Here is a 13,678-nt window from a genome sequence, read left to right as displayed (position 1 = left end):
TTTTGACAGGCAGAGTGGACAGTGAGAGAGAGAGACAGAGAGAAAGAAAGGTCTTCCTTTGCCATTGGTTCACCCTCCAATGGCCGCCGCGGCCAGCGCGCTGCGGCCGGCGCACCGCGCTGATCCGATGGCAGGAGCCAGGAGCCAGGTGCTTTTCCTGGTCTCCCATGGGGTGCCATAAAATCCACTTCCCAAAGGAATAAATGGATATTCATTTGAGTTAACTGGGTACCATGAGCCAGTCTAGGAATCTAACTAAAGCAACTTTTAATAAGCATCTTCTGCTGAAGACAGAAACTTTCTCACCTCAAGGTGGGGGAGACGTACTAATCATACTCATTTGGATCACGTTTTCTGTTTTGTTTTTCTTTTTAAGATTTATTTATTTGAAAGGCAGAGTTACACCAGGAGCCTGGAACCTCTTCCAGTTCACCCACATCAGTGCAGGGGCCCAGGGACTTGGGCCATCTTCTGATCGGAAGTGGAGCAGCCGCTACACTCAGTGCCAGCCGCTACACTTGAACCACTACACGACAGTGCCAACCCCTGGATTGTTTCAAAACCATAAGAACCATACTCATAATGTCTACCAGGAGCTCAGGAGGGAGAAGTTATAATGACAAGGCATCCACTGAGCTTTGCTAATACAACCTCTCCTGAAGCATAAAGGACAAAGAAACCCAGAGAGGAAAAAGGTCACAAGAAAAGATACAGGGGTCAGTGACGTGGCGTAGTGGGTTAAGCTGCTGCTTATGACACCAGCATCCAACACCAGAGTGCTGCTTTGAGTCCTGATGCTCTGCTTCCAAGCTAGCTTCTTGTTAAAGCTCCTGGGAAGGCAGCAGAAGATGGCCCAAGTATTTGGGTCCCCGCCATGCATGTAGGACACCTGGATGGTGTTCTTGGCTCCTGACTTTGGCCTGGCCAGACATGGCTATTGCAGGCATTTGGGAAGTGGATGAAAGATGGATCTCCATCTCTTCCTGTCTTCTCTCTCTCCCCACATTATTCTGCCTTGCAAATAATAATAAATAAATATTACCAAAAGAGAGACACAACCATTTAAATAATGTGGACAGCCACCTATCCAATCAACAAAGCTGAAGGCATGTGAAAAGAACATGAATGTGTAGTCAGTTGAAAACCAACTGGACCAAAAACACAACTCAACTGAAGCTGAAGACCCAGGTGTCAAAATAACAGTAACTGGGCTGGTGCCGTGGCTCACTAGGCTAATCCTCCGCCTGCAGCACCAGCATTCCGGGGTTCTAGTCCCGGTTGGGGCGCCGGTTCTGTCCCGGTTGCTCCTCTTCCACTCCAGCTCTCTGCTGTGGCCTGGGAGACAGTGGAGGATCGCCCAGGTCCTTTGGCCCTGCACCCGCATGGGAGACCAGGAGGAAGTACCTGGCTCCTGGCTTCGGATTGGTACAGCGCGCCGGCCATGGCGGCCATTTTGGGGGTGAACTAATGGAAGAAAGACCTTTCTCTCTGTCCCTCTCTCTCTCTCACTAACTCTGCCTGTCAAAAACAAACAAACAAACAAACAGCACAGTAACTGGATACAAGCTGTCAGATATTGCAGCTAAGTCTTTGTGAGCCACTTAGTTATTCATAGTTTTGTATATATTTCAGCTTTCCCCACTTTTTGAGTCATGACTTTTGGAATGACCAATTACTTCTAGACATTGTATCCCTCTATGACACAATTTCCACTAGAATAGATATGGGCAAGTTTTTCTCTTTGAACACTACCTTTTCTACTTCTAATTAATTCACAAATTTGTTAACCAATTCAATGATTAGTTCATATGTTTGAATTTCATATGCCCACCATACCACTGATTGTTCAATGCCATATATATGAAGGGGCGGTTTTGACTTTCTCACTCAGCTTTTTATCAATTTCCATTTTTTCCTTTTTGTGGATTTGAGAGCTTACCAAAAGAATTGCTTACATGTTAATTCTTATATATATTCATGACAACCTTTGTATGGTATGGTCTATAAACACGAGCCAACATTGATCATGTATCCAAATGGAAGAGTCAAAACATTCCAACACTGGATGAGAACTGGACTGCTGGACTTTTGCGATGTTATTTTTAAGACTTTCAAAAATAATCCTGACTTTATAGAAATTTCATTCCTATTAATGATAGTTAACAAGATGTTATTCTACTATATTATTTTACTTCTGAAGTATAATATTTGACCTTTTACATAGATAAATTAGAGAAGAATTCATAACACAGAAAATACAGCACATGAAACCTTTAGCATGACACGTGCTATTTGGGGAGAGGATGTGGAACCACATGACGTGCTCCTGAAGCAGGGAAACCTGACCAAGGGAGCATGCAGTCACTGGTGGAGTCACTTTCCAAGTGCAAGCCTAGGCTTTTTGCCAAAACTACAGGGAAAAAAAAAAGCCTCCCATGAAGAAATAAATTCACAAGAATGAAAATATAATGAGAGGAGAGGAGCCAGCTGTGGGAATGACTCAACTCAGAAGACTGTCAGTAGAGTTTGCAGCGTACCAAGAAGCCAGTTATGGTAACCTAAGGTTTATATCAGGCATTAAGCTTTGCAAATAAAAATGCAAAATCAGATAGCACATTTTCTGAAACATGAAGGGGATGATTTACATAGCATCTGTTAAAGTCGAGTTTTTCATTTTTTTGTAAGATTTGTTTATTTATTTGAAAGAGTTACAGAAAGAGAAGAGGAGAGGGAGAGGGAGAGGGAGGGAGAGAGATCTTCTATCCACTGGTTCATTCCCTGGATGGTTGCAACGGGCTGGGTCTGGGCCAGGCTGAAGCCAGGAGCCAGGAGCTTCTTTGGGTCTCCCACAAGAGGCCCAAGCACTTGAGCCACCTTCCTCTGCTTTCCCAGGATCTTAGAAGGACATGAACCAGCATCCAAATGGGATGCCAGCAATGCAGGCAATGGCTGTACCTGCTACACCACAATGCCAGCCCCATTTTTATTATTGTTATTATTTTATTTATTTGAAAGACAGAGTTACAGAGAGAAGTAGAAAGAGAGAGAGAGAGAGAGAGAGAGAGAGAGAGGTCTTCCATCCACTAGCTCACTCCCCAAATGGTTGCAACAGCCAGAGCTTGACCAATCTGAAGCCAGGAGCCAGGAGTTTCTTCTGGGTCTCCCATGTGGGTGCAGGGGCCCAAGGATTTGGGCCATCCTCTGCTGCTTTCCCAGGTGCATTAACAGGGAGCTGGAATTGGAAGTGGAGCAGCTGGGACTCGAACTGGTGCCCACAGGGGATGCCAGCGCTGAAGCTAGGGCTTTAACCTGGTGCCACAGCACCAGCCCCACCAGCCCCACTTTAAAAATATTTATTTGAAAGGCAGAGCAACCAAGAGAAGGAGGAAGGACAAGAGACAGAGCCAGAGATAGAGGTCTTCCATATGTTAGTTCACTCTGCAAATGGTCCCAATAGCCAGGGCTGGGCCAGGATAAAGCCAGGAGCCAGGAACTCCACCTGGGCTGCCCATGTTGGGGGCAGGGGCCCCAGTATTTGGGTCATCATCTGCTGCCTTCCCAGGCACATTAGCAGGGAGCTGGACTGGAAGTGGAGCAGCAGAGACTTGAACTGGTGCTCATAAGGGATGCCAGCATCACAAGCAGTGGCTTCACCCACTGTGCTGTAACACTGGCCTCTCAAAGCAGAGTTCATCTCTTCCAGAAAAGATGCCTGGCCCATAAACAACAACAACAACAACAACAAAACAGCTAGCTGTGTGGGACACTAAAATAGGGAAGTGGATGCAATCACCTCACAGTGACCAGTAACCAATGAACCAATATTCTGTACTTATCTTTGCCTATTGTTTTGCTCACAAAGCAAACTTAACACTATTTAGTTTAACTTCCCACAGAATAGTATTTTTTAAAAAAAAGATTTATTTATTTTTATTTGAAGGTCAGAGTTACACAGAGAGAGGAGAGGCAGACAAAGAGAGAGAAAGAGATAGAGTGAGTCTTCCATCTGCTGGTTCACTCCCCAGTTGGCAGCAATGGCTGGAGCCGGACCAATCCAAAGCCAAGAGCCAGGAGTTTCTGCAGGTGCAGGGGCCCAAGGACTTGGGCCATCCTCCACTGCTTTCCCAGGCCATAGCAGAGAGCTGGATTGGAAATGGAGCAGCTGGGACTCGAACTGGTGCCCATATAGGATGCCGGCACTGTAGGCAGTGAGTGGCCTTACCCGCTACACCACAGTGCCAGCCCCAGAACGGTATTCTTTAAGGAGGCACTCCTGGCCTTTTGGTTTAAGATAACCATTACTTTTAGCACTACCCTATGGAATGGAGGCTAGCTTGTATGCAAGTACCTCCTAGAAGTCTGTGCAGAGCAGTAGGGAACACTCGCCCTCAGCTGAGGACCAATGTTGCAGAGTCCAATCCACTTTGAAGTTAATACTTTTATTGAAAATCAATATACTGGTGCTCTGATTTGCAACTTGCCAGGTATAATGACCAAGAAGTTCTGAACTGGTAACCAACTGGTCCCAAGCCATGGGACCTCTGCAGCCTGCCTGGGAGGCTAGGAGACCTTCCTCATGCAAGGACCCCTGGGCCAAGTGGGCACATGTTCAGACTGTAGGAGCAAGATGATTTCCTAATTTGCAAGCAGACTGTTGTAGTATGTCTTTATAAAACAGCTTTCAGAAGGTTGTTAGATCATTTTCCCCAGCCAGCATCTCACCTCATAGCATTCACAGTAGTTTTTAAGACATCCCGATCGCTTGCAATTACATCCTTTGCTATGACGTCGATCTGATTCTCCCTCCTTTCCTTTCCCGATCTTAGGCTTGAAGGCTTCTGGATTTCTGTCCAGGCATGCCTATCAAAACAGATCAAATAGCAACTGAACTTGAAGCACAGAATATTACATTTAAACATTACAAAGGGAATTAATATTTTTCCTTATAAAACAATTGCATTCTTCAAAAAACAAGTGAAACTGGAGATTCCTTTTAGATGAAATTTAAAAAAAAATCACCTTTATTGCTTTTTGTCTTTCATTTTCATGTTCCAAATTATTATAACAATTAGTACAATTGCAGTTGTTGCAAAATTCACCGTTTGCAAAGCAATCACAATATCTGAAAGGTAAAAATCAGTATAAGGTTAACAGTCATTAAACAAAACTAGTAGTTACCTGATGACATATGCATGTATTTTGTAGACATAGTATATATGTGGTAATTAGAAACTATAGTCAGGTCCACCTAGTTACAGAGTTAATACATACTGTCAATGACACAGTAAGGCTTAAAATTTAAGTCACCAACTAGAATGTTGGCCTAGAAACTGAATAATAGTTGTCAACACAAGAGCTGTGTGATTTTCTGTGGTCCCAAAGTAAGTTATTCCAAAATCCTGAAGAAAGAAAAATACCGGTTATGGACCTGCTCACTTGAGCTAAGTAGTGCTTCTCCGGATCCTAGGCCCCCTGTGAGAGCAACTGCTCCACATCTGATCCTTTAGTTTAGTGAAAATAAGCAAATTAATCATCCAAAGCCTTTCAAAACTCCCCAGGGGGTGAGCATATATCTTAGGCATTAAGACAGGGCTACGGTGTCCCTGTCCCATCAGCGTCCTGGAGTCAAGGCCCAGCTCTGCTCCTGACTCCAGCGCTCTGCTCACGCACACCTTAGGAGGCAGCGGTGATGGCTGCAAAGGTTGGGCCCGCCCCATCCACTGTGTTAACTCCCAGTTCCTAGCTTTGTAAATTAAAGAACAAAACCAAAAATTACCCTCACCTGGGATTCTGAATACAAAGGCCAGAGATCAACTCAGACTTATTATGAAGAATAGAAATGTCATCTGTCTCGTGCTCCTGTGTCCCTGATCCCCACACCAGCGGCTCATGCGAAAACTCTAAGACTTTTTTCCGAATGAGAGGATATTTTCCCACTGCCTTCTGTGCTCCAGCACTCACTCGGATGTTCACTTAAATGACTTAGACTTATGAAACCAGTTTGCTAAGAAGTTTTAGTTAGCTTTCATTTATTTTTAAGAGTACTTCCAGTTATATCAAATGAGCAAACACTTACAATTTCAAGCACAGGGATTTTGTACAATTACACGGTTTTCTGGGCCGACTTGCAGACTCTGATGGGATTATGCTGTACAGAACAGAACGAAGACACACGTTTTCATCAATTAAAGTATCTACTTAAAATTGAAAAGTCTCTAAACCGTAATTCTTCCTAAAATAAATCTGTGACACACATTCATCTCTAATAAAAATTTGCCATGTTATTTCATGTCCACTAAATTCAAAGGCAAGTTGTAACATGAAAAGAGAGGTGAAGAACCAAGATCTGGAATAGCTTTAAAAAAACAAAGGGGTAAGTTATTAATAGGTGACAAAGAACACTCCACACACTCTTGTGAGACCTGAGCCTGGATCAAGGTGTAACTATTTTTAATTAGGCCTCCATCTTGTAACTTGGGCCTGACCAGGTCCTGAACCCTAAGCCAGAAGCTCCTAAAAGTAAATAAATGAACTCCCCTTGCAATAAACTCTCCTAGCAACAGCCGATTAGCAGGTAACAGAGAAATACCTAGAGTTCCTGGTGTCTTCTCAGGGCCGATAAGGTCATTAACAGCTTCCTGAGACCCTGCAGTTGGGCACGTACACCCCAGCAGCTCAGACCCTATGCCTCGGCCAATCAATTCAGAAGGCATCAGCCCCAAAGCCATTCAGCCACCTTTACTAGGTCTGTTCGCGCCACTGGATGCACTAATCAATTCTAAGAGATGGCCTTTGAATTTCCCGCGGGATGAGATGATTTGCTAAATGGTACCATGATGTATAGAATGTCTCTGAAAACCCTATAAAAACCCTGTTAAGGCCGGCGCCGCGGCTCACTAGGCTAATCCTCCGCCTTGCGGTGCCAGCACACTGGGTTCTAGTCCTGGTCGGGGCGCCGGATTCTGTCCCGGTTTCCCCTCTTCCAGGCCAGCTCTCTGCTGTGGCCAGGGAGTGCAGTGGAGGATGGCCCAAGTACTTGGGCCCTGCACCCCATGGGAGACCAGGAGAAGCACCTGGCTCCTGCTGTCGGATCAGCGCAGTGCGCCAGCCGCGGCGGCCATTGGAGGGTGAACCAACGGCAGAAAGGAAGACCTTTCTCTGTCTCTCTCTCTCACTGTCCACTCTGTAAAAAAAACAAAAAAACAAAAAAACAAAAAAACAAACCACAACACCCTGTTCACTGAAGGGTCGGGGCTCTCAATTCAGACCCCCTGCGTTGGTGTTGACTGAGAGCCCAGGCCCGGACCTGCAATAAAGCTCTCGTGTGCTTTACAGCGGTATCGGCTCCTTGGTGGTCTTTGGGGACAACTGAACTGGGCATAACACTCTTCCTTCTGAGAAAAAAGTTCAAGCTTCCTTAAAACTCTCAGGGTTCAAAGATAAGAAGTAGTTAAGGTAAAGAGGTACACAGAGAAACTGGAGGTGGGGGTACGGCCTGGTGCCATGTAATTAACTAAGCACTGCATCCAAACTGGTATTGCTAAGGCAGCAATTAGCAGATTAACAAACAACAGCAACAAAAACCCAAGGACCCAACATAACGATTTACAAACAGCATCCTCATGGTAAAACGCTACTCAGAATGAACAATAAAAATGTGGTACAGCTGATGAATCTGCCACAGGGCACTAGAGCTGGGTGATTATTTAAGTATACATTTAAGCCAATTCAACAACTTCACTTAGATATTTTCAAAATACTCACCCATTGAACGGGAGCCTTGCCTGGGTCTGCACACCAGATGTGCCAGTGAAGTTCGAGTTGCTTGCTATAGACACATAGGAAGACTGCTGGAGCTACAGGTAAAGGAAGGTGACTTTAGACCATATTTGCAAAAACAGACTATCCTCTCACATATAATCACCAGGAAGAAGCCCAAATTCAGCTACTAACATAGGAAAAGCATAATGGAGAATTTCATACAAACACTTGCCTGTGGAGTTCTCTTAAAGACCCTCACCAATTCTAGAGGTGAAAATAATGTGAGTATTTGACAGTACTATGTGGTACAAATACAAGAAATTATTTCCTAGAGAAGTATGTCAGAAACTCTTGATGAAAGCCCTCAAAGTATTGCAATGCTTGTATTGGCTAGACCAATGCAATGTGCCTATTTGCAAATAAAATAGATACTACACTGATTGTCCCCTTACATTTTTTTTTTTTAAAGATTTATTTATTTATTTATTTGAAAGTCAGAGTTACACAGAGAAGCAGAGGCAGAGAGAGAGAGAGATAGAGAGAGGTCATCCATCTGCTGTCACTCCCCAGATGGCTGCAACAGCAAGAGCTGCGTCGATCTGAAGCCAGGAGCCAGGAGCTTCTTTCACGTCTCTCACACAGGTGCAGAGGCCCAAAGACTTGGGCCATCCTCTACTGCTTTCCCAGGCCATAGCAGTGAGCTGGATCGGAAATGGAGCAGCCGGGACTCAAACCTGTGCCCGTATGGGGTGCCAGCATGGCAGGCGGCAGTTTAACCTGCTACACCACAGCGCTGCTCCCCCCTACATTTCAAATCATAGAGAATGCATAATATTTTCTACTGATTTCTAAACTTTAGAAATGTCAATGATAAAAATATGGAATCATTATTCATCAGTAGCCACATTTCTCCAAAGTGCATTTCAGTATACACGTTAAGTTTCTGTTTCTCTCTCTCTCTCTCTTTTTTTTTTTTTTTTTTGACAGGCAGAGTGGATAGTGAGAGAGAGAGAGAGAAAGGTCTTCCTTTTGCCGTTGGTTCACCCTCCAATGGCTGCCACAGCTAGCGCGCTGCGGCCGGCACACCGCGCTGATCCGAAGGCAGGAGCCAGGTGCTTCTCCTGGTCTCCCATGGGGTGCAGGGCCCAAGCACTTGGGCCATCCTCCACTGCACTCCCTGGTCACAGCAGAGAGCTGGCCTGGAAGAGGGGCAACTGGGACAGAATCCGGCGCCCCAACCGGGACTAGAACCTGGGGTGCCGGCGCCGCTGGGTGGAGGATTAGTCTATGGAGCCGTGGCGCTGGCTCTCTCATTTGTTTTTAAAATATTTGTTTATTTGAAAGGCAGAGTTACAGAGAGAGGGGGAAAGAGAGACAGAAAGAGACAGACAAAAAGATAGCCTCCATCCACTGGTTCACTCCCCAAATGGCTGCAACGGCTCAGGCTGGGCTGACCAAAGCCATGAGCTTCTTCCACGTCTCCTATGTTAAGTGCAGGGGCCCAAGCACTTGGGCCATCTTCTGCTGCTTTTCCAGGCAGCTTAGCAGAGAGCTGGATCAGAAGCAGAGCAACTAGTATATGAACCAGTGTCCATATGGGATGCCAGTGTCATAGGTGGCAATTTAACTCACTGCACCACAACACCAGCTCGTTTCTCTTATAATCTGGGTCGATCAATTCAATGCTTTAGATGACGGTGCTAATTTGCCTGCACGCATGAGACTTCCATGTGCTTCATGGAAGCAGCACCCCCATCCCAAGCCAGCCAGCTAGTACCTGACTTTCCTCCTAAAGACAACCAGATGAAAGGGTCAGATCAGAAAGCAAGTCACCCACAAATGCGTCTCACGGCTTATCTTCCAGGCAATGTCAGAGCCATCGTATTTGTGTCTTTACGATAGTCATTCTTAAAAATTCATTTGGGCTCTGCTGAAATAATTTCAGTGTTATTTTTTCTCCTATCTATACTATTACCCTCATCAAGCTGTTCTTAGGTCCCAACTATCTTACTCCTGTATCTGACTTGTATCATATATTTCTAAGTGCAGAAGACACACAGAAATAAACCCAGAAGTTTTGGCTGACATTTTCAGATTTTGAAAACAGCATTTTAATACCGAGTTAAGCTTTAGAACGTGATAGTGCTAGACATCTGAGACTCAGTTCTCCTTGCTGACACACAGTGGCTTCATTTTTCCCGCATACCTGAGTAACGTACTGAGCTGGAAGCACTGCATAGCCCACGTTCCCTGTCCCTGGAGCTGGTGCCAGCACAGTGCCTGGTGGCAGGTTGGTGAGGTTGGGTTGGATCTGTGGCAGTGGTGTGGCAGGCATGATTAACCGCTGCTGGGGCTGGCTAGTAGTCACTATTTGTGAACTTGGATTGATTGGCTTGGGGACGACCTAAAAATAAGGGAAACATCAATAATAATACCGTATTTTTACAGCTGCTTAGTTCAGTAGAAGTCTCTTGCACCTAACTCCTAACTTTCAATGTGAACAGTAAATTGTTTGGAAGAGACTGAGAAGAAAAGTCGCATGATACTCACTTGTTTGACAGTCTGAGCTGGAACAATTGGAACTGACATCCGCACTGGGGTAGTATTAACAACCACTGGCTTTGCTTTTTTTTAAAAAGGAAAAAAAAATGAACAATTTATTTATAGAAATAATACTCAAAACAGTTATAAATACTTAGCTTTCTTGTGTTATCTTCATGAAGGAGCTAAAGAATTCCACTTGTTTCCTACTATGAGCAATCTCTAATCAGGATAGTGGTTCAAAATCGATCCTCCCGAGGTCGCTGCAGTCTATCCACTGTAAGAGGGACTCTTTCGGGGGCCCGCACTGTGGTGCTGAAGCTTAAGCTTCCACCTGCAGTGCCAGCATCCCAAACAGGCACCAGTTCAAGTTCCAGCTGTTCCACTTCCAACCTAGCTCCCTGCTAACGCGCCTGGGAAGGCAGCACAAAATGGCCCAAGTATTTAGGCCCATGTACCCACATTGGAGACCCAGCTGGAGATCCTGGCTCCTGGCTTTGGCCTGGCCCAGCCTCAGCCATTGCAGCCATTTGGGGGAGTGAATCAGAGGATGGAAGATCTCTTTCTCTCTTACTCTACCTTTCAAATAAATGAAATAAATCTTAAAAAAAAAAAAAAAAAAAAAAAAGAGGCTTTAAAGTCCTAAGATCTATAGGGCTCAACCCCCAGCTCTGCTACTTTCTAAACACATTTACTTTCTTTGCCTATATCCTCACCTGCAGTATGGGCAGTATCTACCTTATAGAGTATAAGGATTAAGTGTGTTAGTTCATGAAAATTGATTAGAACAGTGCCCAACAAATAGCAAGTGCGCAACAAGAGTTGCCATTACTGTTACTGTTGTTAGTATTACAGCATCACTACTATATAAATGGCACTGTAGCCATTGTTCTGGGGAAGCGAAAATACAAGGCACCTGCTCTCAAGGAGATTACACTCTAGTCCAATTGATTAGGCAAGTACCCAAATGCGATCAACACGACTAAAGATGAAGCGCTGTGGGAGTTCACAGGAGAGAGACTATTCATCGCGCTGCCCAAGGCTGGGACAAAGGAGACAGTGCATGGAGGGTGGAATATGGAGGTGGGCCCTGACCCACAGGCAGGCCCCAGAGAGGGCACACAGCCGGAGAAGGGCATGCCAGGCAAAAGCAGAGGCCTAAGTGCAGGCACAACCCTGGGAAGCTGCAAAGCATCTTCACACGATGCTGCTGAACAGACCAGTCGGGCTGGGACCTAGAGTTAACGCAGACAAACATGGGCAAAAGGCAGACGGCAGGCATTCTGTTGAGGACCTTGGATGTCAGCATGGAGGTCTTTGTGTTTAATCCGTTTTTGTAGTTCAGTAGGGAATGAGAAGTTTCTGGGGACATTTAAGTACTGGAATATTACTGGACTGGTACAGAAAGAAACTTATTTGACAGCAGTGTGTAAAATGAGATTGAGTTGCAAGAAATAAGACAAATCAGAAGAGCATAAAAGTATGGGTTTGGGGTAACAGCACTAGGAATGAAGGGAGCGAGCAGACCCAAGAGATCTGGAACACGACTTAGTAACCACTCAATGTCGGCACCAATGGGCATCTGCGAAGGATGAGTAAGTCGTTGCCAAGTGACTAAGCAAATGACAGTTATTTGAATAAAAAACTCAAGGACAAGCTGACTTGAAGGGAGGATGAAATCTGACCAGGAGAAATGCTGGGATGAAATGCAGGAAAGAGGTTGGTACCATGTGTTCAGATGTAAAGAAGAGCAAACTTTAAAACCGCTCATGGCATTCCCAGTCTACAGGAGGGACCTACAAGGGTAGAAAGGACATCTCTTCAGCTTTCATTTTTGCCAGAGTAAGGCCTGGAGGTTGATCTGAGACAGAAGTTGAGATAAGGGAATCTAAATTGCTTTGGACAGTAAGTGAAAATGAATAGACTTCCTTGGACAGAAAGGCTATTGTGGCATGATCAGACTTTTGACTTCTGAGAGGAATTGGAGGGTTGATGGCTAAAGATAAAACTGAGGGGCTGGTGCTGTGGCACAGCGAGTTAAAGCCCAGGCCTGCAGTGCCAGCATCCCATATGGGCACCGGTTCTAGTCCCGCTGCTCCTCTTCCGATCCAGCTCTCTGCTATGGCCTGGGAAAGCAGTGGAAGATGGCCCAAGTGCTTGGGCCCCTGCACCCATGCAGGAGACCCAGAAGAGGCTCCTGGCTCCTGATAGGCACAGCTCTGGATGTTGCAGCCATCCGGGGAGTGAACCAGCGGATGGAAGACCTCTCTCTGTCTCTACCTCTCTCTGTAACTCTGTCTTTCAAATAAATAAAATCTTTTTTTAAAAAAGAAAAAGATGGCTGGCGCCGCGGCTCACTAGGTTATTCCTCTGCCTGTGGTGCTGGCACCCCGGGTTCTAGTTCCGGTTGCTCCTCTTCCAGTCCAGCTCTCTGCTGTGACCTGGGAAGGCAGTGGAGGATGGCCCAAGTGCTTGGGTGCCTGCACCCGCATGGGAGACCAGGAGGAAGCACCTGGCTCCTGGCTTTGGAATGGCGCAGGGCCGGCCATAGCAGCCATTTGGGGAGTGAACCAAAGGAAGGAAGACCTTTCTCTCTCTCTCTTTCTCTCTCACTGTCTAACTCTGCCTGTCAAAAAAAAAAAAAAAAAAAAAAGATAAAACTGAGTCCTGGAAGGAAACATTAGAAAGAGGGTACTCTGATCAAAGAGGCAGCAGGCTGCGCAGCAAGGCGACAAGCGAGAGAATAGAAGTACCCCAGAAAATGAGGGCTGCACTGCTCTGTGAAGATACTATAGTCCAGGACACTGCACACTTTCAAAAGTGAATGCTGGGGACAGCGCTGTGGCGCAGCGGGTTGATGCCCTGGCCTGAAGTGCTGGCATCCCGTGTGGGCGCTGGTTCAAGATGCGGCTGCTCCTCTTCCGATCCAGCTCTCTACTATGGCCTGGGGAAAGCAGTGGAAGATGGCCCAAGTGCTTGGGCCCCTGCACCCACGTGGGAGACCAGGAGAAGCACCCTGCTCCTGCCTTCGGATGGGTGCAGATCCAGCAGTTACAGCCACCTGGGGAGTGAACCATCGGATGGAAGACCTCTCTCTCTTTTTCTACCTCTCCTCTCTCTGTGTAACTCTTTCAAATAAATAAAATAAATATTTTTTAAAAAGTGAATGCTTTGGCATGCATGAATTATCTCCCAATAAGGGTGTGACTCACAAAGAGCATATGACCATGAAGTATAGCAGCAGTGACATATGATAGGAATTTGATGTCGTTCCTGTTCTGGTTCTCTTTGCTTGCAGCCAAGCATCAGGAAAGTTCTAATAACCATTGCAGATGAGACTCCACAACATTAACAAGAAGTGAAAGGTGAGCCAGAA

General features: G+C 45.7%; 1 protein-coding gene across 28 annotated transcripts in view; it reads right to left on the bottom strand.

Annotated features, from left to right (window-relative positions):
• LIN54 (lin-54 DREAM MuvB core complex component) overlaps nt 1-13,678 on the bottom strand; it is a 102,954-nt gene that overhangs the window by 8,517 nt on the left and 80,759 nt on the right. For all 28 annotated transcript variants that reach the window (XM_070047949.1, XM_070047958.1, XM_070047953.1 and 25 more), the window contains 6 exons: nt 10,312-10,385; nt 9,968-10,165; nt 7,765-7,856; nt 6,077-6,148; nt 5,020-5,122; nt 4,723-4,860 (listed from right to left, as the gene is read on the bottom strand). In XM_070047949.1, coding sequence (XP_069904050.1) covers nt 4,723-4,860; nt 5,020-5,122; nt 6,077-6,148; nt 7,765-7,856; nt 9,968-10,165; nt 10,312-10,385 — 677 coding nt within the window. The remainder of the gene's footprint in view (nt 1-4,722; nt 4,861-5,019; nt 5,123-6,076; nt 6,149-7,764; nt 7,857-9,967; nt 10,166-10,311; nt 10,386-13,678) is intronic.

This window comes from Oryctolagus cuniculus, chromosome 8 (assembly GCF_964237555.1).
Source record: "Oryctolagus cuniculus chromosome 8, mOryCun1.1, whole genome shotgun sequence".
Lineage (NCBI taxonomy): Eukaryota > Metazoa > Chordata > Mammalia > Lagomorpha > Leporidae > Oryctolagus > Oryctolagus cuniculus.
The sequence above is the reverse complement of the archived record's forward strand: the minus strand, read 5'-3'. Positions and strand labels throughout refer to the sequence as shown.